The sequence below is a fragment of the Fulmarus glacialis genome, unplaced genomic scaffold (assembly GCF_000690835.1).
Source record: "Fulmarus glacialis isolate BGI_N327 unplaced genomic scaffold, ASM69083v1 scaffold14684, whole genome shotgun sequence".
Taxonomy (NCBI): Eukaryota; Metazoa; Chordata; class Aves; order Procellariiformes; family Procellariidae; genus Fulmarus; species Fulmarus glacialis.
Genome location: NW_009206201.1, coordinates 3,370 through 30,307, shown reverse-complemented (window position 1 = coordinate 30,307; position 26,938 = coordinate 3,370). Strand labels below are relative to the sequence as shown.

At 37.7% G+C, this 26,938-nt stretch overlaps 1 protein-coding gene across 1 annotated transcript; it reads left to right on the top strand.

Annotated features, from left to right (window-relative positions):
* Positions 1-26,938, top strand: LMBRD1 (LMBR1 domain containing 1; the record flags this gene model as incomplete). Its single annotated transcript, XM_009575664.1, has 6 exons — positions 1-98; positions 1,088-1,155; positions 6,704-6,792; positions 10,800-10,873; positions 24,101-24,226; positions 26,786-26,938. Coding segments are annotated over 6 exons (608 nt in total), but the record flags the coding sequence as incomplete, so codon positions are not given.

Here is a 26,938-nt window from a genome sequence, read left to right as displayed (position 1 = left end):
CTTTGTACTCCATCATACTGTTCTGTGTCTTTCTGTGGATTCCCTTTGTCTATTTCTATTATGAGGAGAAGGAAGAAGATGATGGCAACACCTGCTCAGTAAGTTCACTCTACCAAATGCACCAAGCAGTGAAAAGACAAATGAATACAGGCAAAAATGAAAGCAAGAATGATTGTCCGACTTGAATAGTACCATGTTAATAGCATTTTTAAGTCTATTACTACAGTTCCTTTAAAATACTGAGGCAGCTCTTAATAACACTTAGTCTGACATAGCCTACTCTAAGCACTGTGGTCTCACATGAAATTAAACTTTAGTGAGATAAGTAATTAACATCTGTATTGCCATGAATTCTTTAAGCTTCCTACAAATTTCTTTGAGTCTGATTTCATATACAGGAAATTAAAACTTCTTACATGAGATTTTCCTTAGAATAGAAAACATGTATGAATAGGTTTTAAAGTAGAAGACAGGAAGATTATACTAATTCTGAGATAGATGCTAAATTTGAGTACCTTCCTTCTTGTAGCATTTCCATGTTTTCTTGAGGTAGGCAGTAGTAATTTACCTGAAGCTAGAGCTTAGTTATTTTTGTAATGCACTGAAGGTTTTTGATATGCATGATGTTCTAGGGAATACAATAAATGCATGCCAGTAAGGTGTTAACTTCTCAAATGAAAATACTTTTCCTAAAGAATCTTTTAATCATTGATCATGATCATTTTCCCCGCAATTTAGTTGTAACCTTAACATGAGAAAAAAGACTTCTAATCATAGCCATAATATAAAGCATTAGTAATAAGAATTTTCTTTGAGTGTATTTGCACTGAATGAATGTACCTTGGCTTCTGGCCACAGCTGTTCACGTGCATAGTTTATGATGGAAGCATAATTCAATGTCATTGTTCATAGTTCTCAAGCTATGAGACTCTTCAAGAATGTATGCTTCTGACTTGTATCTAAAACTACTCATGTTTTCTGTGGAGGTCCTTACCTGTTATGCTAAGTATGTTTTGTCATAACTTGTTGGACAAATCCCTTTGGATTTATTTTTTGTTAATATATTAACTTTCTCTTTAATATACAGCAGGTTAAAACTGCACTCAAATATACTCTGGGGTTCATCACAATTTGCGCAGTTCTTCTCTTAATTGGGTAAGTATTTGTATTGAACATTGAACAGGGGATAAACTAAATAGAACCCCAAACAGAACTTTGTTCTGTGCAAGATTAAAAAGGTAGATTGTGGTGCACTCAATCTGTATAATGAATATCTAGCTTTATCTCTAATAGGGCTTAAATATCCTGAGAATTAGGTATCTGAAAAGTAAGAGTTTAACTGGAAGCTAAAACAGTTTTCTTAATTGTGGAGGTACTTGTGCTTCCAAGTTCTGCCTGTTTGTGCAGTGTGAACGTCCATCAAGGACATGATGGCTATGACATTTACAACTGTATTGATATCTCAGTGTACAACAGGGAGTAAAATATTTGTGCTCTTTCTGTTTTCTGCCTCTATCAAATGCTTTCATGGACATCCCAAAACAGCTTTTAGGAATATGAGTAGGTTTTATGTGCTTGTACTTTCCTAAATGGAATTGTTCTGTGAGGGACATAAGTATAGTGTGGGGTTTTACCTGACATAGTTGTGCCTTGTATGATAAAGGTTTTGCTGGCATTTGTTTGAAAGGCAGATATTACTGAAGTGGGTAACTTGTTTACAGCAAGTGCTGTTATTCTGAAACTCCAAGCAGTATTACAAATTCAATTTAAGATCGCCATTAAGCACGACATGCACACCAATATTGAAAGTTTCTAATGTGTGCTGTGTCATAAGCTTTTTAGCATTTTGACTGCAGCAATAAAGTTGGTAAAATTTACAAAATGCATGCTAAAATGATCCATATCGAAGTACTGGAGTGTGAAGTAGAAACTAGAGGAAAATTAATGCTTCTAGTTGTATACCACCTTATTGGAATATTGTTTTAGTTTTGATAAACACTTAAGGTACATTTCTAAGAAGTCTATTGTCCTTTCAATTGAAAGTAACATATTTGCTATTATGAGAGACTAAAGGAGTTTGAGTTACCTTAATCATGGTCTAGAAATATTACTAAAGCTTCTGACAAAAGCTGTTTCTCTGACTGTTGGCTCACATCATAGGCATACATATATGTACGGTATAATATATCCAGTTTAGAAAATTTTGCAGTATCTCTAGTAGGTGTCAGCTGAATCCTCAGTAGCTGTAAGCATTGTTTGTTCCTCTCTTCCAGTAAGATGAAACTTGGTTCTTGACTTCCTAATTGTCCTCTGTGCTTTTAGGCTTTTTCTTTAAAGTCTTTCCAACTTGTGAATTACAGCAGCTTCCATGATCCCCTCTGATACTGTACTATATGACAGTGAGATTGACTTGCAAACCAGACAGCTGTAGTACTTGGCCTGGGACTAAGTTACTGAACAGTGCTTCTCAATAGGTACGGACTCGAAACCCACTGATCTAAACAGCAGGAGCATCTGCTGCAGGGAGGCAGGACTCCTTTAGATACTGATAGGGATTTTAGTATTTCTGGATTCTAACTGGAACATTTTTTCTGCTATTATACATATGAGGTTGCTTGCTTTCTTTTAAGATGGTAATGATTAAATACTAGCATCATCCTAATGCCCTCAGAATGGAGAAGCACCTTTGCTACTTAAGACACTGCTGCAGAAGAATATAATACTTGTCTGTCCCCTTTAAGGGAAACTACAAGGCTGAACAGCTCAGTTTAGGAAGCAAATGAGGTAACTGTGCTGAAGAAAAATGTGAACTTTGGTTCTAGTATAATTTTATATATATATAAAAAATAGTGGGTGTCTCAGTGTTCATGTACATGCTTGTTATGGAGAAGTTATCTGTCTTAGTCAACTGTCTGTACAGCAAGGGCAAAGAGCAGCCTCAGAAGTCCCAGTGTGATAGGGAAGAGATAAAAGTGTTGGAGCTGAAGCCTCTACATGAGGGGCTCAACTGAATGTGGTAGTGAAGACTAATCTTGCAGTACTGCCTATACCCGGCAGTAGCAGGAGACTTTTCTCACTGGTGGTCAGGAACAGACCAGCATTAAAACAGACTGGAATTTTATGTACTGGATTTAATTTTAGGAGGCTAGGCTTAATGGACTGGAATATTCATGCACACAGGTTACAAAAGCAAGAGGAGCTGGAATATTTCCTGTTAAATGCCTAGCAAATAGTCTGTTGTCTCTTTGTGCTTACATGACTAGTGTCTCATATCAAGACAACCTCTGTTCTGATTGATTTAGCAAGTAATCTGTATAATTAAAACAGGTCAATAAATAGCTCGGTTCCCTTAAAGGTAGGTCTACATAAAAAGTCCCTACCTCTTTCCTGGTCAGCAGTCCTCAAAGCAACCATAAAAGCTGGATTAAGCTTGAAGTTTAAGAATCTCTTTTTCTTACCTGGATGTTTACCTTGCTCTATTAGAGATCTATGTGACCATTTTAGGAAACATATCTGTTTTGTGCCAGATGATCTTGGAGGTTTTTTCTAAGTTGATAACATGGCTCAATGAGCAGGATTCCATTGTCTAAATTGTTAGCAGGAGTAGTATTTATACCTCTTACTCTAGTTGTCTGTTACAAAGCCTCTTGCTGTGGCAAAAATGTGCATGTCTGTAATAGCACTTAAATGCTCTGCACATAAATAACTTGATGCATAGTATCATTAAAAGCAAAGTATAGGACAAATTTATACTGGGATACTTGGAACTACTATTTACTTGTAATGGCTTTCCCTTCTTAGAAATTATCTACTTTCCTTGAAAATAGTTTATTTACTCAAAATGTCATGTGCTAGAGCTGAGGGACTTGAGATACTACAATCTACATTAAGGCACCCTTATACAGCAGTCTGGTTTGAACTAAAGTATTTGCTTTTGAGGCTAACGAATGTTTGGTTCTGAAAGGAATGTTTCCCTGACTGTCAGTTTTCAGAATTAAACTGGTTACCTTAAATTTTCTAGAACCATTAGCTTTTAAAAAGCTGTGAATAGATGTCTAATTAGCCTATAAATAATTATGCAAATTATATTATAGCAGAACGCACTTTAAAGGAAATTAGTTTAAATCTAGTATTGGAAATTATTTTCCTAAGGATGACAGTTAATGGCATTCTTTGATTTAAGGATCAAACTTGACCCATCTACACCTGTGTGTTATTAGCCCTGCCAAAAGTTAATAGTTTTAAACTGCTTGTCTTGCATTTACTTTCCTTGTTCTGCAGCCTAGATATTGATCTAGATCTTAATCATAGTATTCCCAGGATGTGTTTTAAACAGCATAGCAGTTTGCTTCTATTCTTAAAATTACTGCAGTTAATAATTTAATTTGTGTCCAGAACTCTGAGTGTAAGACATCACATCACAGCTGAGCTGCTCTGTTGGCTTGCATTAACTGAATTCTCAGCTACACTTGTAAAACCCTGCACTGGCACTTGTACTCTGTTCACTCACTGTCAATGGACTGACTTGTATTGCATCACAGTGATGACAGGTGAATGAAGTTATTTAACATGGAAACTTCTCATTCTGTTGATGGCTACTATGGCCCTCAGGCTGCATTGACCATTTAGTCAACATAGCAAAATAGCCAAGACTCTTGTCAAATTTCTTCTTGCTTAGTGTGCATGAAGAATAGGCCTAAACTGCTGTGTGCTGTGCTGGCGCAATGGATGGGCTGTGTTTTAGAGATCCTTTGGGAGTGTGGACTGGATGCAGGTCTGTAAAAGGCTAGGCATGCTAACGCTGTCTTCTTGTTCTTGTGGCCTGTTAAGCTAGAGGCCAAAAGTCTGTTCAAGTGGGCTAGTTAGCCTTCTGGCTAGTTTGCTACTAGCTCAAGAACCCTGTTCAGGAGGGGAAGTAAGATTCCTGCTTGCTTGGGACTAAAGTGTGTGAATTTATAGGTCCTGCATTCCTTTCTGAGGCCCTTGGTGCATGGACCTTGAGCAGGAGCAGAATCGGATGTCTATCTCCTTCAGTCAAGATTTAGCTGAGTACTAATTGAAGAGTATGTGTATAACGAGTACTGTGGCTTCTGCTCTGATTAGTGTCCTTTGACATGCTGGTTGTAGGTAGTCTCAGGGGAAAAAAAAAAAAATTAACCCTATTGCTCTTGGAGCGGGGGAGAGTGGAAAGGCAAGCAAATTATAAATATCCTAAGATGTTCTTTCATGTCGTTTGTTCCTTGGCCTGTGGTCCACAGATAGCAAATTCATACTGATGCTAAAATAAAAGGACTTGAGCTCACTTAGTTTCCCAGTCCCCTATTTTAACCCTTTTTAGCAAATAAACCTGCAGTTATTTGTGCTGCTATCTCTTGTAAGTAAAAATTTTGCTTAACTTTGTTTTAATACCTGTGTCTTGATTTTACCTGGATGCTATTTTACAGAAAGAATTACTACTAGAGGCAGATACAAGAATAAAAATCTTAAGTCAGCAAGCATGCATCAACTTAAGTAAATGCTAGCCTTAATCTACCTCTTGCACAGTCAAGAAGCTGACAAACACTTGTCAATTAAACATATTTTAGAAGTTAAGATTTTAGTTTTTAAAATTTTAACTTTGTTTGCAGAGTACCAGTTTATTTTTGGTTTTGATGTGATGATTAGAAGTGCACACACTTAGCTTAGCACTAGCCTTTGAAACATACGCTTATGTTTGAGAAGCTTGAGGCACACTCCTGGAAGATGCATATTTGTTATTCATTTGTTTATTGGGACTTCAAGCAGGGATCTAATTATGTACTCTTTCTTTCAAAAGTCCAAAAGACACTTGTGAGCGTTCTTTATGGACTTTGGTTTGGGTTCTCACATTCTTTACCTAAAAAGTTTCCTTCCAAAACTGACTTTCTTGTGACTTGTAGACATTCTGTTTTATGTCTGGAAGCTATGGTTTCAGATTGGTATGGAGGTACTGCTTTTTCAGCTGTTACAAAAATAGCTGTTTTGTCTATGGAGGTGCTGAAGAGTTACTCTTATTATTGGATTTTAGATGGGGAGACTGACAGAAGAAAGCTTTCAGCTATGGGACTGTTCTATCTGACATTCTTCTGAGCTCTTTGCTAGTCTTTGCTTATTGGGAGGTCAAAAATATTTCATGAACTTCTCTGCAGTTCAGTTCTGTGGGCCAACTACAGAACAAGGAATGGAATGCAGCAAATGTGTTATTTTAGTTGTAATAATGGGAGATAAACATGTCCCTTTAAACTTTAATGAATGCTTGGTGTGGGAATCATTAATTGTTTTATTCTAGCTTCCAGAAGCGTGGATTTTTAAGAGAATTTGTCTCAATTGATGCTTAAAGTCTTTTTGCTCCTCTGCACATGAGTCAAACCAGCATAGCAAATCGGATTAATACATCTTGAGCGTAGGGTCCTTACCTCTGTTAGGACTGGTAAATAGAAAATCACTTGTTCATTGACCTCAGGCCTGACTCTGCACACACTTGGACATGTACTCTGCTGATCTAAATACAGCATTTGAGGGGAATGTGAATAAAATGAAACATTGCCTTCAGAATTTTTTAAACCTAATGTCATACAATTTTTCTTCAGGAATAAATGGATTTCTGTTTCCTTAACTTGGAAGTAGAATTCGTTGATATTTGACTAATTAGGGTAAGTGAGATGACTTTTTTGCTTTGCTACAGTGCTTTTGTTCCTTTGGATATTCCCAACAAGAAGAATTCCACAGAGTGGGAGAAAGTGAAGCTCCTGTTTGAAGAACTTGGAAGTAGTCGTAAGTTTGAGATTTGTTCTGAGCTTTGTACAACTTGCTACTAACTTATTTTGGCATACTCATCATTGAACAAGAAAACTAACTTTCTCGGTGACAGTCTAACTTGACTCTAACTGCTCAGCTACACTAAATCTTTGCAATAAGATTGTTCTCTTTATGTTCAGACAAAAGAAAGTCAGAACCATGTTTAAACTACAGAGAGGAGACACTGGCAGTGTCTGCTTTCAGTACAGTCCCCATTTGACAGCAAGGATTCCAATGTTGTGTGCTGTGATATTAATGGTGGGGAGCAGAAGGTACTTTCTTCCATGGAGTCTTCACTTAACGCAGCTTTTAAATGTTACATGGATACCTAAAATCAGTGAACTTCAGTATGGTGAGTGTGTCTCTTGTCGTATGACAGTTTTCGAGTGCTTACCTAATTAAATGTGATACTGCTGTTCACTGTAACAATGAGATTACTTCATAAGTGTCTTTGTCTATTCAGACAGGAAAATTGTATGGATGTTATGATCTTTTTCCCTTTGTTCTCCTACTATTGACCTTTTCTAAAATTGTTTTGTTTGCATTTCTTATACTTGTTTATGCTAGGGCTATAAGGAACTATAGTGAAGGCCAAACTCCATGAAGTTGTATTTAACCTTTAGCTTATGCAGTTCATGTGTTTAGCCAGGGTGTGTTTTCAGAGCAAAGGTGTGAAGAAAGTATTTTATAGGTGAGCTAAGACAGACTTGATGTCACTTTCCAAATGTATCCAGAAAAATGGTAACTAAAAGTTATCTAACAAACATTAATCAAAATGCGTAAGTACTCTAATATTTGTACCTCATTCTTGCTGTGCATCAGAGTATTGGCTTCTGTCTGATAATGCTATGAGCCTTGGTCAAGTTGTATTGTGCATTATTCTAGGAATTTTGTACTGACTAAAAGGTCCCTGCAATTACATTTGCCAGCTTTGTCAGCACTTGATTTATCCCTTCAGGGCCGATTGACTTTGTATGTCCAGTTTGCTTAAGTATTCTCTAACCTGATCCTCTTCCATCAAGGGTACATCTTCCTTCCAGCCTTTCCCCCTGGTCTCTTGGGCCTGGGTTTCCTGAAGTCTGGTCTTGCTCGTAAAGACTAAGGCAAAGAAGGCATTCACTACCTCAGACTGTTCCATGTCCTGTGTCACCAGGGCCCTTGCCCCACTCAGCAGCACGCTCACGTTTTGCCTCGTCTTCCTCTTGCCACTTACGTGCTTGAAGAAGCCCTTCTTGTTGCCTTTGACATCCTTGCAGAATCTTTCATCATAATACGTGCTGTGCTGTAAGCTGTGCTTGCAAGCATAGTAGATAGGGAGGACAAGTCTATAGCTTTTTCATAATTTTGGCTGTCTGCTTGTTTATTTTGCTTGCTTCACAAAGATTCTAACTGACAGCATGGAATAAAATGCTTCTTAAACTGTTTATAGAGGTAGTGACAGTGGTTGAGCTGAGTTGTAAACTAATTTTTCTAGGCTACCTTGATATGGCTGTCAATTAATTATCCAGCTCTGGACACGTCCTTGCTATGAAAGTATAGTATAGCTAATGTTTATTTCTAGGAAGGTTTAATCATTAAGATGCTGGATTGGGATGTGGAAGTCTGGTTTTGATTTCTGACTCTACCAGCATTCTCTTGTGACTTTTAATTTCATAGGGTAGTCCAGATTGAAGAGACCTCAGGTCATCTAGTCCAATCTCCTGCACAAAGAAGGAAGCTATAAGGTCAGACTAGGTTGCTCAAGGCTTCATCAGCTAGTTCTTGAAAAACCCCTAAGGATGGGGACTCTTTCATTTCATGGTGGGGAAAAAAAGTCTCCTCTTATCCAGTGTGGGTATAGACACTGTCACCCATTATCTCACACTCAACTACTATGCAGCACTGAAGAGCCTGGGCTCCACCTCTTTGATAAGCAGGAAGGCTATATTAGGTCTCTCCAAAGCCGTCTCTGTTCCAGGCTGAACAAGCCTGGCTCCCTCAACTTCTCTGCATGGCATGTGCTCCACCCTCTGACCCACTTAGCTCTCCCTTTAACTTGTTCGGATTGATCAATCTTGCCTGTAGTGGAGGCCTCAAAACTTGTTGCGGTATTCCCTATATGGTCCCTTCCCTAAATAGATGGGCATGCTCCTGTTGATACAGCCCAAGATGCTGTTGGACTTCCGTGCTGCCAGGGCACGCTGCTGGCTTATCTTCAGTTTGCTGTCTGCCAAGACCCGCCCCCAAGGTTTTTGTAGAGCTACTCCACAGCCAGCAAGTCCCTGGTCAGTATTGTTGCAAAAGGTTCTTTCGTGTTCCAGATGCTGGAGAATGAGGACAAAATTCTTGCCTGTTGTCATTACTTGTACCGTTGTCCTGTTTTTATATTAACTTATCCTTTTCCTTTGTTTTTCTGCAGTTAATCCAAGAAATATAAAGATCTTAATTTTGGATGTTTGTTCTATGTGCATTCAGTTTGTGTTGGGATTATAAAAGCAATGCAAACTCATTCACTGAGGCAGAGCCTGATAATATACTTCTGGTATACAATTATCAATTTTTCAGCCAGTTAATTTCTTAGTGTTCCATTGAACATAGTTCAAACTTTTCAAATGGATATTAAATGTTGTTTTTAAATACATGTACAGGAGCATCATCAAATATGGTATTTAAGTACATTGTGTGATACTTTAGAAATAAGGGTCACTTATGTGTGGGGACTTTTCCCCTAAACTTCAGAACACAGGTAAAATTTTCACAAGTACTAAAGGGGGAATAGTGCTGGGTTTTTTTGTTTGTTTTTTTTTTCAGTTTTAAACATAGCTGTAGTGTTTGAAACTTATGAACATATTGCTGTTAGCTTTGGGAATGTTTGGTATTATTTTAGCAAAAATAGCAAAGGAAAGATTTGAGCGGTGAAGTTGGATTTGGTTGTGCTATTCTATTAGTTTTGGCATTTCTGGAAGGAGGCCTGTAAGGTTGGTAAGAAGAAAGATGCAGCTTCTCATGAAGGATAACTGTAACAGGATTTCTCAGTTTGTGAATGCTTGACACTACATTCAGGAAAAAGGAATGGAAACCAGCTAATGAATGGAAACTGGCAAATAATTCTGTGTGAGTAGGAATAAAAGTTATTGTGCTCTAAATTCTTGAATTAACTAGAGGGGAGGGGAGAACACTAAATGGTAGCTCGATTTTTATGGCTGGGTGCAAACATGAAACTGATTGCTTAAAGTTAACTTCTATAATAGCTACTATAAATTTCCATGTTACTATTTAACCAAAAAAGCTTGGCATGTTGTGTCCTGTACAGTGAGGTTAGGGACAGGGCTGTTGTGAAAAATTATGCAGGAGGATTCAGGGAGTTTGATGCCTTTGGGGATGAGTTTGGTACTGTCTTTCTTCTACTACCCCTTTTCATTTCTAGAGTGATAGTAAGGCTACAGTAACTTGTTAATCCCCTGACCTTTTTCCAGTTTGTACGTCAAGATGTATATGGTCTGAGTGAAGCTGAGGCGTGCAGTCTGGCTCGTTTGGTTGTTTGAAGGATCCATGCTTGCCTGATTCTCTGGGTAGTGCTTTATTATGAGAAATCAGGTGATAACAAACAAAACAAAGATGAACCATCCAGAATACATTTGTAAATTGTGAAAATTACCACAGCACCCTGTGGATGCCAGAAATAAGTCTTGAAGAGGCATTAGACAGCTATTGGAGCAAGTTCATTAGTGGCTATTCAACCATTTGACTGAATGCAACATCTGTGAACTTGTAGCAAAGGCAAGATGCTTCTTGCAGGATTGGAAGAGGATCTACTACTGACAAAAAGCTGTGCTAGGTGAATTTTTCATCTGAGTTGTTATGGCTGGTAACTATGTCTCAATTTTTTCGTTTTCTTTAGTCTAATGAACTTAAATATCTTCAGGAAACCAATTTAGGAAGAAATGGTCTTAACACCTCCACTCTAGGAATTTTCAACAGGCTTTTTTTTTTTTTTTTTGCAGATGGCTTGACTGCTCTTTCATTTTCCATTAGTTCCTTGACTGTGATTGGAATGTTGGCAGCTATCACTTACACAGTAAGTTGTTATGCAAATGCTTCAGCTCTCTGCTTGCAGTTATCACGGGCTATACCTGTACAGAAAACTGTCATCATATTAAATAGCTTCAACAGTGTCTTCTAGCTCTGGGTTTTCATGGTTTGAAACACTACTTCTAAGTTCTTGGAATGAGAGGCATAGCTTTTTTACTGCAAGTTTAAGAACCACTGTTGTATTTCTTCAGTCACTGAATAATCAGCCTGTTTGTAATGCTACATGTATGAACTTCTTACCAAGGTAAAATTTTGCAACAAAGATGAAGCTTTAAAGCTTAAGATAACTGCAGACAAAGCTTTTAAAACTTCTCAGAAGTCAGTGTTTCCTTCATAGGTTTTAATCTTTAAGTTCATGTCCTTGCTAAAATAGCTTTCTTTTCCATTGCAGCCTGGCTCTAACATCGTAAAGTTGTTCCCACATAGCTTTGCTAGTGAATTCTAAGTGGCTCCATAACAGTAGCTCATGCAATAATATATTTTGAAGCATTGCTAGCCAAGGAGATGTTTTGTGGTAGCTTGTTGTCAGGCAAAGGATAGATGGATAAAATTCTCGTAGAACAAGGATATAAGAAAGAGGGAAGAGTGTTTTGGTCATAACTGGGTAAGGGGGAGAAGTAACTGCTAAATACTACCTTTAGACTCTTAAACAAACCTAAATTGAGTAACAAGCATAGCTAATGATTTTCTGTCTTTATACCAGTGATTTCAGCTGGTCTAAGTTACAGCAAGATTATGGGAGGCAATTCAGTACAGGTTCTTAGATGTGTCAGAACACTGACAACTCGGTGGTCATCAAGCTCTGTGCAGCAGGTAGGAGAGCAATTTGGCGGATCAGCTAGTAGGTATCTCAGGTGACCTGAATTGCTCTCAGCCCCATTGACTAAGTGCCTTAACTTGACCCAAATCATAAATTTTATTACTTTAAGCCTTTTCTGACTGACATGGGTCACTAAATCATTCAGGCTATATTGCTGACATCTAGGTCATGTGCTGGTCAAAAAAGATCCAGACCTTCTCTTAGCCTGTAATAACATGTCAGCTTTTAAATTTGTTTCCCTTAAGGGTAAATTATGGAAGGAAAGATTAATCTCTTGTTCAATTACATTACTGCAGAGCGCGTATAGTGTTTTTTAACTTCTGTGAGGCTAACATTAAGAATAAACTCATTAGCTGGGAGAATAATCCTCAGTGTTTTTTTTCAAACAGCAAGAACAAAGACCTACTTCAATATTTTCCACAAATGCTTAGCAGATGATGGAAAAAGGGTAGAGAATAGATGGGGACACAATGTGTGGTATCTGAGTTCCCTTGCCTCTGAACAGAGGTGATCTTGCATCTTTGGTTTATATTAGTTAAGAGTTGAGGATTTGTAGTACAGACATAACTGAATTTTTTTGTTGTTCCCCAGACTTCTGAATGCCTTTAGTCTGTTCCATTGCCAGTGTTGCAATTGTATTGTTAAAGGGAAGCTAAGAACAGGTGTATCTGGGCTTCTATATACTCATATTCACCTTTTTACTCTAAAGAAAAAAATCTATTCTAAATGAACATCTAATGAAGGTTGTATTGTAGTAAGTGATATGTTAGCAAATACTTTCATGCCTAATTAAGAATTGTTTTACATTGAATGCCTACTACTTTAATACAAAATATTAAAAGTAAATAGGAATGCTGTGCTTGCACTGACTGCAGATGACTGATTTCATCTTAAAATGTTATTTGTGGAAGAGTACCGTGAAACAGATGAATGAAGTGATTCTATTTAAGTCACTTGGAGTACAACTTATCTATTCTATAATTAGTCAAACATATGTTAACAGTACTGCGTTGTGTGGCCTTCAGTGTGAAGAGGTAGATTATGGCTGTTCTAAAATTGCACTTCTGCATTGTGGTAATATACAATACTGTGAGAAGTTGGGGAAAAGAGGCTTTGGCACTGGCAGCAGGCAGCCTTGAATTTGAATAGATACTGAGAGCAAAAGCTCACTTCTGTTTGTGCATGCTCCTAGGCTTTCTTTATGAAAGCATATTCTCCTGCTTCCACAGAAGGAGGGATGCAGGGGGGTGGTGTTCTTTAGATTGTAAATGGCTACAGTTTGAATTATAGAACTAACAAATTTACTCCAATGACTAATCTAGCTAAAATCTATTTTTTAAGGAGTACCACCAGCATTGAGCCAGTGTTCTGGGCCTCTCTTAAGGCCCAGGTTGATTTGATGTATTACTCTGATGTACATGGTGAGCTACTCATGCAACAAGCAGCAGACTTCTTATCAGAGTGCACAATATTGTAACATTTGGTGTGGGTTTTTGTTGGAGGGGAGAGCGTGGATGGGGAACAACAGAAATTGAAGCATTGTGCTGCACCAGAGTTGCTGACAACTGAGGACTTGTGTTACTGCATATGATAGAGAGGTAGATAACACTACTGTTTGATATGGTTGTCATTATATTAGCTTGCTGGTTTTCATTTTCTATGGCTTTGAACATCACAATCAGTTCACTAAATTTGACCTAGTAATACATACATTCTCATAGTTTGAGGAAAAATGCAGAATTTTGCTGTTGAATTGTGGGCTTCTCCCCAGCTTCTGAATGGGGTAGCATGAAATACCCTGTTAAAGCCAAAGATGCTAAAGAAATAAAACTTATTTGGTATGAAAAATTCCCGAGTTCCCCAATTTCTGTGAAATACTAGTTATGAATTTGGGGAGGGATTAGTAATACATATTCAACCTGAAAGCATCTCATCCCTGAAGGTAAATCACTGGGAGGGTACTAACACAGAAATTGCCAGCTTAAGGAGTTAATGTAAAAGTTGCTTCTCCCAGGGAAGATCAAGGCTTCCTCAAAACTACTTTCAGTGATGACTTAATACAGAAGATGGTGTATGTTTTTGCAGATGCTCTTGGTTAAAAGCAAGAGTTATTGTAAGAATGAAAATTGAATTCAAGTTTTACGCTTGCTATGAAGTATCTTCATATGGACATGGTTCTGGGCAAGCAGCTCTAGGTGACCTTGCTTGAGCAGAAGTGTTGGACCAGATGACCTCCAGAGGTCTCTTCCAACCTCAGGGATTCTGCAATCTGTCTGCTATGTGGACCTGCAGGATTTAGCAGTGGTACTGCTGGGTGGCACTTACTGTGTTGTACCTCATGGTGTGAGATGTCCTCTCTGTTTCAGCTTGGCTCTAGCCTATTAAAAGCTTGAGGGAACAGTGATTGACAATAAGATTGGTTCTTTATTGGATTAATTTAATTCCACAATACTGGTTTTACTGTTATAACCTCATTTAACTTTTTTAAATGTTGGACAACTTTTTGTTCCATCACAGCTGTTATTTTGTGAGAAAATGATATATTAGAGATTCTTACTATTATTTATTCACCTCAGTACAACTAATGTTCAAAAAAATGCAGTGATCTCTTTGTTGAAAAACAGTATGCAATATCTTCAGAAAAGTACATAGTTCTATGGTTTAGTAACTACTAACTTTTGTAAGACTTCTATGTCAGAGGATAGTAATAACTGTTTGAGTAATAATAGTTTGAGAGGTGGCAATTTTCAGAAGCTCCTTGTGTAAGTGGAGGGGAGAATATGCCTGTTCTGGGGGGGGGAAAAAACCCCAAACATTTAATACTTAGTCTTAATCTAAGCAATACAAATTAATTTTTCCATCATTTTATAACTTTAAAAACTTGGTTGTGCAAGAAGCAAACTTGCATGCTTCTGCAAATGGATGTAAAAATATAAAAGTATTTTTTAGCCGTGGAAGCTGCAGTTTTGATTCTTGTGACTAACTTTGAACTGGTTCTTATTAGCATGGTTGTCTAGAATATAATGCTAAAACTCACACTTCATGTTGCATTTCCTTGCTGAATACACTGAAGAATAGTCTTTTCTTGACATTAATTGACACTTTGGAAGACTGGGAAGGGGCAGAAAGATGCAACTAGGGAAGATGTGTATTCTAAATTTTTAACTTTTTAAGGGGAAATAATATAATAGTGGTTTTATCAAAAGTGTAGATGAAGTCTACAAAAGTCCACAATAAATACATTAATATTACTGACAAGAGCATAAACTTAGATGTTGTTTTTGTCAAGTACATGCAATGTTTAAATGAGTAACATTGTTTAAACTTATTTCTTGGTATGGCTCAATTTTCAACATAATCTTGAATTGGTAGTTGCTTTTCTGTTTTAAAGCTTTCATAACACGAAGTCTACTTTTTTTGGTGCTATGTAATGTGTAATACTGAAGTACAGCACTTGATATTTAAAATTGTTTTGTAAGAAGTGTGAACAAGTGATCCTCAGGGGGGCTCTGCAAATCCATGACCTCGATGATATATACTGACAGCTTTCCATGTCTATAAATGTGGAATATAACAAGAAAATGATAAATTAGGGCTGCAGTGCTTTGTTTGAAACAGTTTCACAGATGATGTAGTTTGCATCTATTCTTTCATTAATGTGTTTTGCATTGAAATGGTTTTACATTGCCTTAGGTGTTAATACAATAGTTGTTGTCAGCTCCAGATTGCTATTTGAATTCAAGGCAGAATAAAGTATTACTCACACAATGATAGGCAGATTAATTTTTGAGTGATCTTGTGCATCTCATTTAGCATGTCCTTGAAGGATGATTATAATTGGCTCTGTAATTTTTCCAAAACTTTTAATAAGCATTACTTGATTTCTTATGAAATTGTGAAGTGATCCTTTTTCCTCCATCCTGAGAGATGTTTGGAGCACAAGTCTTGAGGAGCGGCTGAGGGAACTGGGGCTGTTTAGCCTGGAGAAGAGAAGGCTGAGGGGAGACCTCATCGCACTCTACAACTACCTGAAAGGAGGTTGTAGCGAGGTGGGGGTTGGTCTCTTCTCCCAAGTAACAAGCGATAGGACGAGAGGAAATGGCCTCAAGTTGCGCCAAGGGAGGTTTAGACTGGACATTAGGAAAAATTTCTTTACTGAAAGAGTGGTCAGGCCTTGGAACAGGCTGCCCAGGGAAGGGGTGGAGTCGCCGTCCCTGGAAGTATTTAAAAGACGTGTAGATGTGGTGCTCAGGGACATGGTTTAGTGGGCATGGTGGTGTTGGGTTAACGGTTGGACTTGATGATCTTAGAGGTCTTTTCCAACCTTAATGATTCTGTGATTCTATGTTACAAAGCTCAGCTTGACTTCTGAGAAATTTAATGGCCTTTTCACACCTAATTTTTTTCCAGAGTATGATTTACTTTTCTTGCAGTTGACTTATTTTTATTAACAGCCAAAAAGCTTAACATCTTTTATAATCTGTCTAACCTTAAAAGCCCTCGTTTACTACTGATTTTCTTTGAAGTAGACATCAGTTATTGAGAAATGCAAAAGTTAGTAGCATTCATTTATATTTAAGAATTGACATTGAGGTGGTTAAATGGTAATGACAATGAAGTTATTTGATTATGTTCACTTCTCCATGAAGCGGTAAACTTAAATAGCAAACCAATTTGAGTGTTCTTTGGTTTTTAACAGCCTGATTCCTACTACACTCTTGGAGAACTGTAGATATTAAACTGCTGGATCAATGATAGTTTTGTACTTTGAGATTTTAGAGTTGTAGCTTGAAGGGAGGTTAATCTTTTGTTTGGTTGTTAATGCTCTTCTAAGCCCGATGAAGCAATGCAGAAGATGGCAACTGGACAAAATAGTTATGTTCAGTATTATAACTGAGTCAGAGTTAACTTTTTTACAGATGGTATGGCTGGCAAGCACAAGTTCACTGCATAGTAGAAGAACTGTAGTGTAGAGGTAGTCATACTTGGTTTCTGCATCTTACAAACCTTGACCACATTTTTTTTTTTCCACTTAAACATTGATAAATAAGTGAGACTATTTGAATCTGTATGGTGGAGAGAAAACATTAATATGAAAAATGAAGGTGAATGTGTAGCAAGATACTGTAGTGATGAGTGTTAGAGAAATGGATAAACAAGTACTCAATGCACTGTTCATGTTATGTACAACAGATCGTGCAAGAAATGCCATACTGAACATACCTGTTCTATGCTTTGAGATTTTTTTTTTATAGCAATGTTATTCAAAAATTTATGTGTTCTTATAGCAACTGAAGATTGGATACTAAAACTTCCCATGAAAGAACTGAGATTTTACTAGTTAACATATTGAATGATTTTCCAAGCTGTATGGCATGACCTTTTCCAAAAACAAACACAATCCCAAAAAATCAACAAAAAAATCCAACTGTCCATGAGATGGTCTGCCATCTTCAGATGCCTTTAGGAGGCTTTCTCCATTACTCTTCATAATTCAGGGAGGATGTGTGAACCACTGTCACTGTTTGCTGTGCTTAATGATGTTCTGGAAATAAGGTTCTTGAATTCCAATTTTTATCTTTAGAATGGTAGCATGCGTAGATAGCTGGAGATGGAGGCAGATTTCTTTAATGTGAGAAAGTAGATGACTATTACTTGTAGAGTCAGATGGCTTTTCAAGAAAACTGTGCAGTCTAAGTACACAGAGAAGAAAGGCACAGTTTCAAGAAAGGTGGAGTCCTAGTTCCTCTTACACAAGCTCAGAGGTGTTGCCTGTATTGGTATGACATGTGGAAGTGCACCACACTCGAGACTACTTAATTGGACTAGCTTACTTGCTCCATCAGCAGCAATGATGACAAGGGTGCATTGTATCCATACGAAATAGCGTTCAGTATAGACACCTGAACTATATCAATTGCTATGAAGGATAAAAGATACCATAATGTGACTTCCCTCTTGCTTAACATAATTCAAATAAAAAGCTAATTAGGCTAGGAATAGAGAAAATCTCTTCTATACTAAAATATTCTTGAAATGGAGGGGGTTTTGTGGGATGTTCATATTGAAACAAACTAACTTGTACTTGACTTGTATTTCTTTAAAGCACTGCATATCCTAAACTAGAGTTTAGCTGGGTTTTAACTTGAATAGATGCCTTTTTGACCAGTCTAGTTGGTAGAATTGAATATTCTGTCTTTCATGGTCACACTTTCAGATGAAGTCTTGAAACAAGCTGTTGTAAGAAAATAGGAATTTGACTATTTGTGTATTTAAAGTTGTGAGCATTTCTTCTTATGCCTTTTATACAGTGATATAATAATAGAGTTCTCCATCTTTTTTCTTTGACTGTTTCATGTGACTTCGCTAGAGGGCAGTGCTATGCAAGAAATGTTTGTCAGTATTAATTTCTACACTTTTTGCACAAGATTTTATATACACCTTTTAAAACACCTCAGTGATAGCACTTAAAAGCCACATCTGCTTGATATATGGACCTCTAGAAATAAATGGAATGGGGAGTTTTTTCTGCTATGCTACACAAGTACCTTCTGATAATTTCTTGAAATCACAAGTTTAATTCTTAAAAATATCTTTAACCAGCAAAAGTTGGTATATTACCTTCAATTACAGTGCTGGTTGTGTACCAAACTGATCAGAAACAACTTACCTGTTCCGTTTGATCTCTAACAAGGAGAGATTATACTGTTTGGGCCACAAGTTAATCATTAGACTGTATCTTATTAGCTGAACATAGGAGATGTAGAAAGTGAAACATAATCAACTTCTAGTTAAACTGTAATGCCTGATGGCTTCAGGCTTTTTGCAGTAGGTGTTCAAAGTTAGCTTTAACTCATTTAACTCGTTTCTAAAGGCATTTGGTATATTAATTTCAATGTGTTTTTTCTGTGCTTCTCATGACTGATCTGTGTGCTTATGGCTGATTTGGTTGATTATTAGGTGTTCCCACCTTAATAATATACCCTTTTCAGTAGAACTCTTTGGTAGCTTGTGCAATTTAAAAATGTTAAACTAGCGGTTATGGTTCCTAGCGGAAAACCTTTCTGGATCTTTTTAATACTAAGGGTTTATCCCTGGTGTAGTTGCTTGCTGCAACTTCTGTAAATTGTAATTTTACAACTTGTCTCAACTTCACTTGTTTTCTATCTTCTGCTTATGAGTGACTATTAACACACCAGGCAACTAATAAGAAAGACTATTCCCTTATCTAGCCATGGGCTATGTGAGTTCGGCAAGTCGAAAGTGATGTAAGATACTGAGTCTGCAAGAGACCAAAGGATCAGAACAGCAACTCTTCTTTCTAAATCTTAACTGTGGAACAACAGGAGAGTAGCTGGATCTCTGCAGACAGGATGGGAAGAAAAGGGACACAGGGGAAGTGAAGATTAAGCAAATTGGAAGCAGTGCTCATGTAATCTCTACTGAGGTATTTTAGTGCTCTGTCTGGAGCACAGAGTGTATTTAGATTCAATGGCATGCTGAGAGAACAGCTAGAGCATGCTCCTCCCTGTTCTTGAATGCCTACTGATACTTGCATAAACAGTATCGACCTAATTGTTCCTTTCATGTGAGTTACAGGCTCCTGCTTTACTGATGACAGATTTCTTTGCAAATTCCTGTCTCAAGCCTAGCTGCCACTTCTGTGAATAACAAGAAGTCTTAAGAGGTTTGTTTAGACTGCTTTTTTTATAGAATAGGTAAGCTGGGTTTTCTGTTGCTTTGCTTAAGTTGTTCTGGGTTTTTTTTCTTTTCTCCTTTAGAGTAGAAGGCAGAGATGTTATCTGTATTGCCTGTGGGCAGACTCTCAAATCAGAATGAGACAGCTGTTCATGGGTGATGCCTCTAACTTGTACTTCCTAGGTAGTGAGCTCTTAAGGTTTGGCTTTCCAGCCCTTGAGCTAACTGATAGGGGGTGATCTCTTACATGAGTCACTTGTGGGGATTCAGAAGAGGGGAATCTTCTCTAAAATAAGTTGTTTTAACTATAAATTTAGATTTCCTTCCCCCCCCGTCCCCCCCATAAAATAGGGGTTCAATGAAGCTGATCAGGCATTCAGTAACAGCGGAGATAGCAGCCTGAGACTTTAAAGACCTAACCTTGCAGCATGTATTATCAGATACCAGCCTGAACAGTTAGTGTTTAGTACTAGATTCAGTTTATTTTGAAGAACCTATGTGGAAAAACCAACCATCTATGCTGGTTTTGCCTGTTACATTTGGATGACTGTTTTTACTCTTCAGTGCAGTGCCTCTTACCTGACTTAACATTTCTAGGCGAAGGTTGTCTGAAAATAAGTCCTGGAAACTGTTGTTCCAGTGGTGTAAATATGTCAAAACTTACTTGTTTTATCAAAATTCATGTGTATAAATTAACTTGTCTTAACTACTTTAAAGGCTCTTTTGATCTGTTTTTATTCATATTCCAAACTTTGAACCGACAATTTGTTTCAGGACTGAGCCCTCTCTTGGCTTTAGTGTACAGCTTTGTTTTTCCTGGGCTATCTTTGATACATTGCTTGCTTATTGAGTTGCAGATGCCCAGAATAATAGCCCATGAATAACTTAACACTTGCACTGACCCAGGAGATTAAAACTTTGTTCAGGGCAACCTTGAACTACATCAGCCTGAAAGGAAATGCAGCCCTGAAACTCAGCTAATACAACTTCTGTTCAGACCTGTGACACATCACATGAGATGACTCATCTTTCTGTCCTTCATTCTATATATTGGTGTCTTGAAGGACCAATGTAGCTTTTTCCCCCACTGATGATGGGAGGCTTACTTGCATAATCACCTTACTATTAGCATCTCTTGTATTCAGGGAAGGAACTTAGAATGCCTTTATCACTACAGCAAGCTTCACATTCAAGTATGCAATTCAAATTTGCAACAACAACAAAACAACACATCACTTCAAGAGTTGCATTTTGCTTTGTAGAAATTTAGATTTAGAACTCTGAATTTTATTCTTTAACTATTTCTATTGAGTAGATACTTGATATCTGTTAGTTGATGGTAGCTGTTTGAAGAACAGGTAAAAGCCTCTGCTTAATGGTGAAATCTAATTGCTTCTAAGCTTAGGTTTGTAAAATTGTGTAGGCCTGTTGTCATAGCAATCTCTCATTATTATATATGTTTCTACATACTGAATGTCTTTTGGCTCTGGCTGCAAATGTTTTGGGTGCCACAGAGGGACCTTGGTTAGATTGCAGCCTGCATTCTAGTTATGAAATTGGATGATGTTTATACTTTCGCCTAAATTCTGGAATTATGCTACTAGCAGCCAGACCTGAGTGAGCTCTTCAGGGTCAATATGGTCCCAATACGCAGTCTTCATAAATGATCTGGATGATGGGGTTCAGTATATAGTCATCAAGTTTGAGAATGATATCAAACTGGGAGAAGTAGATACAACAGAATGAAGAGCCACCATAGAGACATTGACAGGTGGGAAGATTGGGCCAACAAGAATGGCATCAGGTTTAGCAGATGTTAAGGCCTTCTCTTGGAATGGATTAATTCCAAGCAACAGTTTGTGCTGGGGTCTGACCGGCTGGGGAATGGCTCTGCTAAAAAGGACTTGGAAGTCCTAGTGGACAGCAAGCTGAGCATGAGCCAGTATTGTGCCCTGCAGCAGAAAGGCAAACAGTGTCCTGGACTTGCATCAGCAAGAGCATAGCCTGTAGATCAAGGGACATGATTATACCACATACTTGGCACTTCCAAAGCCATACCTGGGGACCGAACCCAGACACAGTATTCCCTAGTTTAAGAAACTGGAAAACTGTAGAGGCTCCAATGAAGGCTTGTGAAAGTGATTAGAGAGTTGGAGAACGCAACCCATAAAGAAAGGTTGAAGGAATTCTTTCTTCAGCCAACACAAGAGGAGGACTGGGGGAGACTGCTTTTTAGCTCCTGTAGACAGCAAAGCTGCTTAATGCTCTCAAAGGAGATACTGTAAAGGGAGAACTGAGCTACATTTATGGACAGTCCAGCTAAAGTTAAAATCTTTTCCTTACCTAAAATACTTAATCTTGTAGGTAGGCCTTTCTGTGGTTGTATAACTGTGGTCAAACCAGAACTTTTAGAATGTCTTGGAAGGCATGAAATTTCATTGCTATCACTAGCCTGTGATGAGAGATATTTTTCCCTTTTATAGCTTTTACAGCAAAAAGCTCTAACACAGAGACTGAAATTGCCAGTTACCTTTTGTAGCTAAAAAAATGGAGTTTAACTTTATTTGGAGCAGTCTGTAAACAGTGCTGTAAATACTTCTTTTAAGCTGTATTTTTGGGTGACAAATAAGGCTATGTCAGCTGTGAAGTCTTGAAATGCTGAGCAGATAGTTAATAGCCTACCTTATTCTCTAGAAGTCTATGATAAAACCGATGTTAATACTTTATAGCTATGCAAAAAAAGGTCACGTAGTGCAGGTTGTCAAAGATCTAGCTGAATGTGCTCTTTGCTCATAGAATCATAGAATCATTATTCACAGAATATTGTTGTTTGCAGAGTGAAACTGAAGTTTGTGGGCTCAGTGTCTTGCTTTGAGTACAATGCATGAGATATTGGTGTGTCTAAGTAGGTTCTTAAGAAGGTCAAATCAAGTCTTGTGTACAGAAAGCTCATGTGATCTGACAGCATGTATAGTGACACTTATAACACACTAGCATTTGTGTTAAATCTATTGTTAAATCTATTCTCAGTATGAAATGTAAAGCTGTGCTCAAAGGAGGGAGTGGCTTTCCTGTGAAAATCTAGAAAACTGCTCATTTCTGAAGTTAGCAAATGTTCAGATATCAAGCACTTTAGTAAAACTTTAGTATGTGTTAATTATGGTTAAGAGAAAGAAAAGAAAAACCTCCCTGCTGAGCTCTGCACCAAGAACAACCTATCACCAACAGCCCTCCCACCCACAGTAAAACAAATAAAAAGCCTATGGCTAATGTCTCTAAACTGCTTGGAGAAACTTCTGACCTTGGCCTAGACCTATAAGACTCACGGGGTAGCAGGGAGGAAATAGTGGCATTCTCTTCTTGTTTACCTCACCTCAAGTATCTGTTTCTTCCAGTGTTAGTGGAAAGCTTACAGACTTTGCATGGGAAAAATCTGGGCATAGTGTTCATGTAGCAGCTGGCAGACTCTTTGAATGGTATAGGATTTATAACTAGGAGTAAATGCCCATAAAATTTATGAATGTGAATGTGTATCTAAGCAGTCTTGGAATGTAACTGAGTTTAGGTGTTTACCTAGCTTCTGCTGTGTCTAACTGCAGAATTTCTTTTAGTAAATCAGGTACTTACTTTTAAAATGAAATTATCTAGAAAGTTGAAAACTACTGGCTACAAAGAAATTCTGTGTACTTTGCTTCTAAAACTATTTAAATTCAATATCTAGAAATTCCTGTATTACACAATGTTTTGATTATGATCTAAAGTGGGAAGGTTAAGGTTTTGGGAAGCTAAATTATTTGACCAAAAAACCTACGGTTTAGCTTGATAAATCTTCAGTGGGCTATGCTTAACACATGCTATTGTCTCAGCAATCGTGAGATGCTTAAATGTTGTCCGAAAAGCGGATTTGTGCCCGGCGTGCAAGTAACCAATTCCACACGCTCAGGAGAGATATTGTTTTATTCAGGCCTGGGTGCTCGGTGGACTTGCCACAAATCAAGCACACCTGGTCTAATCACCTTTCTGTTTATGTCCATGCTTCTCATACATATTTTAAATTTCTCTTTTACATATTCATTAAATTTCCAGGAACTAGTTATAATATTACATCATCCTAGACACATGCGCACTAAAACCTTTAGGGTCTTCTTGAGGGTCTCGAGTGGTCTCTGGTGGTCAGCAGGGTAGTGAACTTTCTGTGAACTTGTCCTTCCTTCTCCTTACAAGGTTGCAACTTGTCCCCGAGCCATACTTGGATCGCTTTTGTTTACGGTTTCCATAGTCGAAGTTAATTATCACTAGAATCTAACAATGCTTCTAGGATACACAGTTTATACTAGTTACAATTCCACACACTTACAAGCACAACACCTGTTAGTTACCTAACTTCTAGGCAACAAATCTTCATTGTTTAAAATGACAGAAGCGAGCGGTATGGAGTAAGAGGTACTGTAACAGACTATACCTACTGCATCAAAAGTACTGTTGGAACAATGCGGGATGCTGGAATCTGCATAGCATGTTTGTTATGTTTTGCTCAAAAAAGGAAAAAAATTGATTGCCTTAGTAAGCGTTTGTAGAAAGAGGGTGGGGGAAAAAACCCAGCAGTGATACCTTATAGCTACAACATACAGCAGCCTTATCAGATGAAAATGTATGGCAGAAAATTTGAGTATCTATGTTTCCTTTTTATTTTAGGCTTACGGTATGTCAGCTTTGCCTCTAAATTTGATTAAGGGAACTACCAGTGCGGCTTATGAACGTTTAGAGAACACTGAAGATATTGAAGAAGTGGAGCAACATTTATTAAGGATTAAATCAAAGGTATAGTCTGTTCTCACTTTCTTAATGAATTTTTTCTTGCTTGCTTACTAGTTTATGGTCATGCTGTAGAGAGTTTTTGTTCCAGAAAGAATAGCAAGTCAGAAGTGACTAGTTTGCATTTATTTGAGTTGTTTGGAAACAAATGTGGTCACTTGTGTAGTAGCGATCAGGTTTTCTTTAGCAGTCCTTCAGCAGTAGTTATTTCTGTCTAGCTAATAATGGTGTTGACGAGCTAAACTCAAACCTCTCCCGTCCTGCTTGGATATATGGAAGAGATACTTTGCAGAAGTTAAGAATATTAACCTCACTTAGTCTGCTACCAGATATGGCATCCAATTTATTGACACTTACTCAGTGTAGTTATCAACACTGGATACTTGCCACACGGAGCTGTCATGAGTTAGTTTCATCAAACTATTAATCATCTCTATGAATAAATGGCAGCCCCAGATATTCTTGCTTTCCAGTTAATGTACCTTGCTGTTATAAGTCATTCCTTTATGAAAAGTGTACATCTGGAAATCTCTCTGTTCTGAATCCTAAACATCCCTAGGATGTTAACACCATTTGTAAACCCATGATGGCTTTGCAGCTCACTGAAATGCTGTGCCTAATGTAAGCAGGACACTTTTAACAACCTAAGAGCACAAGCTGAAGGAGGATAAGATTCTCCTTTACATACAAGATGCTAGGGATAGTCTCCCACCCTTTTCCCAACTCATTTCAGATAATGGTTTGACCAGTGTTTTCACAGCCCTGAGCGGTTGGGGGGGAGGGCATTAAGATGCATCACACTCATCCTGGCAGTCCATCTGTGCTGTTGTATGCTCTGTGATAGTAGTCCTCAGCAGTGTTGAAACAGTTCCAACAGTCTTGCCTTGATACTTGGCTACCTCTACACAGTGTGGGCACCTTCAGTGTTCTAGAAATCTTGTTGCATAACGAAACCTAAAAAGTAAAAAGTAGTCTCCCCCAGTTTAAATCGTAAAGTTTTGGTTTTGTACAGAGTACTACTACAACAAAAGCATCTGTATTACTGAAATCAATATGAGAAAAATGAAACACCTGAAAAATGGAGCATTACTTATTACAGAAGACTATATTGGATTATGAGAATTTGCAAGCAGCTGGTCTTGTTGTTGGATCTAGTTAACAAATAGGATCAAAAAGTAGAAAGTCTTTAAGTTATGTCTATATTATAATGTGACCATTAGTATAACCTAATTTTCCTTGGTTTATAGGTTATGGTCAGGATTCTGTCTCAGTCTGTAATAGAAATCTTAGTTCTTCAGTTACATTTGTATGAAGTCATGAAGGAAGTGAGTGTACTGAGTAATGTTCAGTGAACTAGAGGTGTGGAAGTATGCTACTTAATCTAGTGAAAAGATTCCGTGTATAGTATGGTCTTCTGTTATTAGTATACTTGGTAGCTTTATTTCATGAGTCTTAAATAATCAAAGCTTGGACTTGCAGCTTGGAAGCTTGGACTGTTTTCAAAAAGTCTTTTTCAAGTCACTAAGGTGCTATACAGGGTATGGAGAATATGTGTTCCTATTAAAAGCACACTGTGATCTCCAATTTAAGTGTTACATGTGCCTAGAATGTGGTCTTAGTCTTTTAACGTTTTTGAGAAGTTATCTAAAAGATTCGCTTTAACTTCACCAGGTGTGAAGTGTTTCACTATTTGCAGGAAGGCTCTTTTAAAATAAGAGGGAAAAAAATGGAATTAGGGAATCTCAAAACTTAAAAATATATAGCAGGAGATGTACTAAAACTATAAGAATCCTTTTTTTATCTAAGGATCAGTTTGTTATACAGTAGCATCAATGTTAGAAACAATTTTGGTTCAGCTGCCTAATGCCTATTTGTTGCTTTTGCTTATTAGCGTATAACTGAGATTTAAGGATGTGCTACTTGGTTTACAAGAGTGCAATGGCACCTGCTCAGTATTAAAGTACAGGCTCAGAATTAAAGTACATTCTTAAACATAATCTCAAGCAACCAATTATCTGGTACACTCAACTAATTCTTGGGGTAATGGTGCCTCTTGTTTGGATTTCTGTAAGGTTAATTTTTGGAACAGCAAGTCATCTTGCTCTTGCAAGTACAAGAAACGTAGCTGAGGATCTGTAGTGGAATGCTGGAAAGACAGTACGGATGCCAAGCTTAATATATTGGCTTAGTCATAGAATTTGATTGGAAGGGACCTCTGAAAGTCATCAGGTTCAACTCTCTACACAAAGCAAGGACCCCTTTCAGGTTAGATCAGGTTATTTAGATCACATCTGAGCATTTTAAGCATTTCTAGCCATGGAGACTGCTGACCCTGTTAAAATTTTTGAACATCCTCATTGCGAAGAGTGTTTTCTACCACATAATAGTATTTCCCCTTCCTGCAGCTTATGGCTTTTGCACTTCATCCTTTTGCTATGCATAGAAACAGTGTGAATTATATACTACAAAGTCTTCAAAGTTTTTGTAACTCATTAAACTAGATGTCAAGTCTGTTTTCTTGATTCAATGTCCCTTGATCTCTTGCACTATTTTTTTGGTAACCAGTGCAGAGATGGTCGGCCTCTGTCATCAAGGGATAGACGGACTGTACAACAACTAGAAGAGAGACTAAGGACACTTCGAAGGAGAGAGAGGCATCTGGAGTCTATTGAGAAAAGCTGGTGGACGAAGTTCTGTGAAGCTATCCGACCTCTAAAG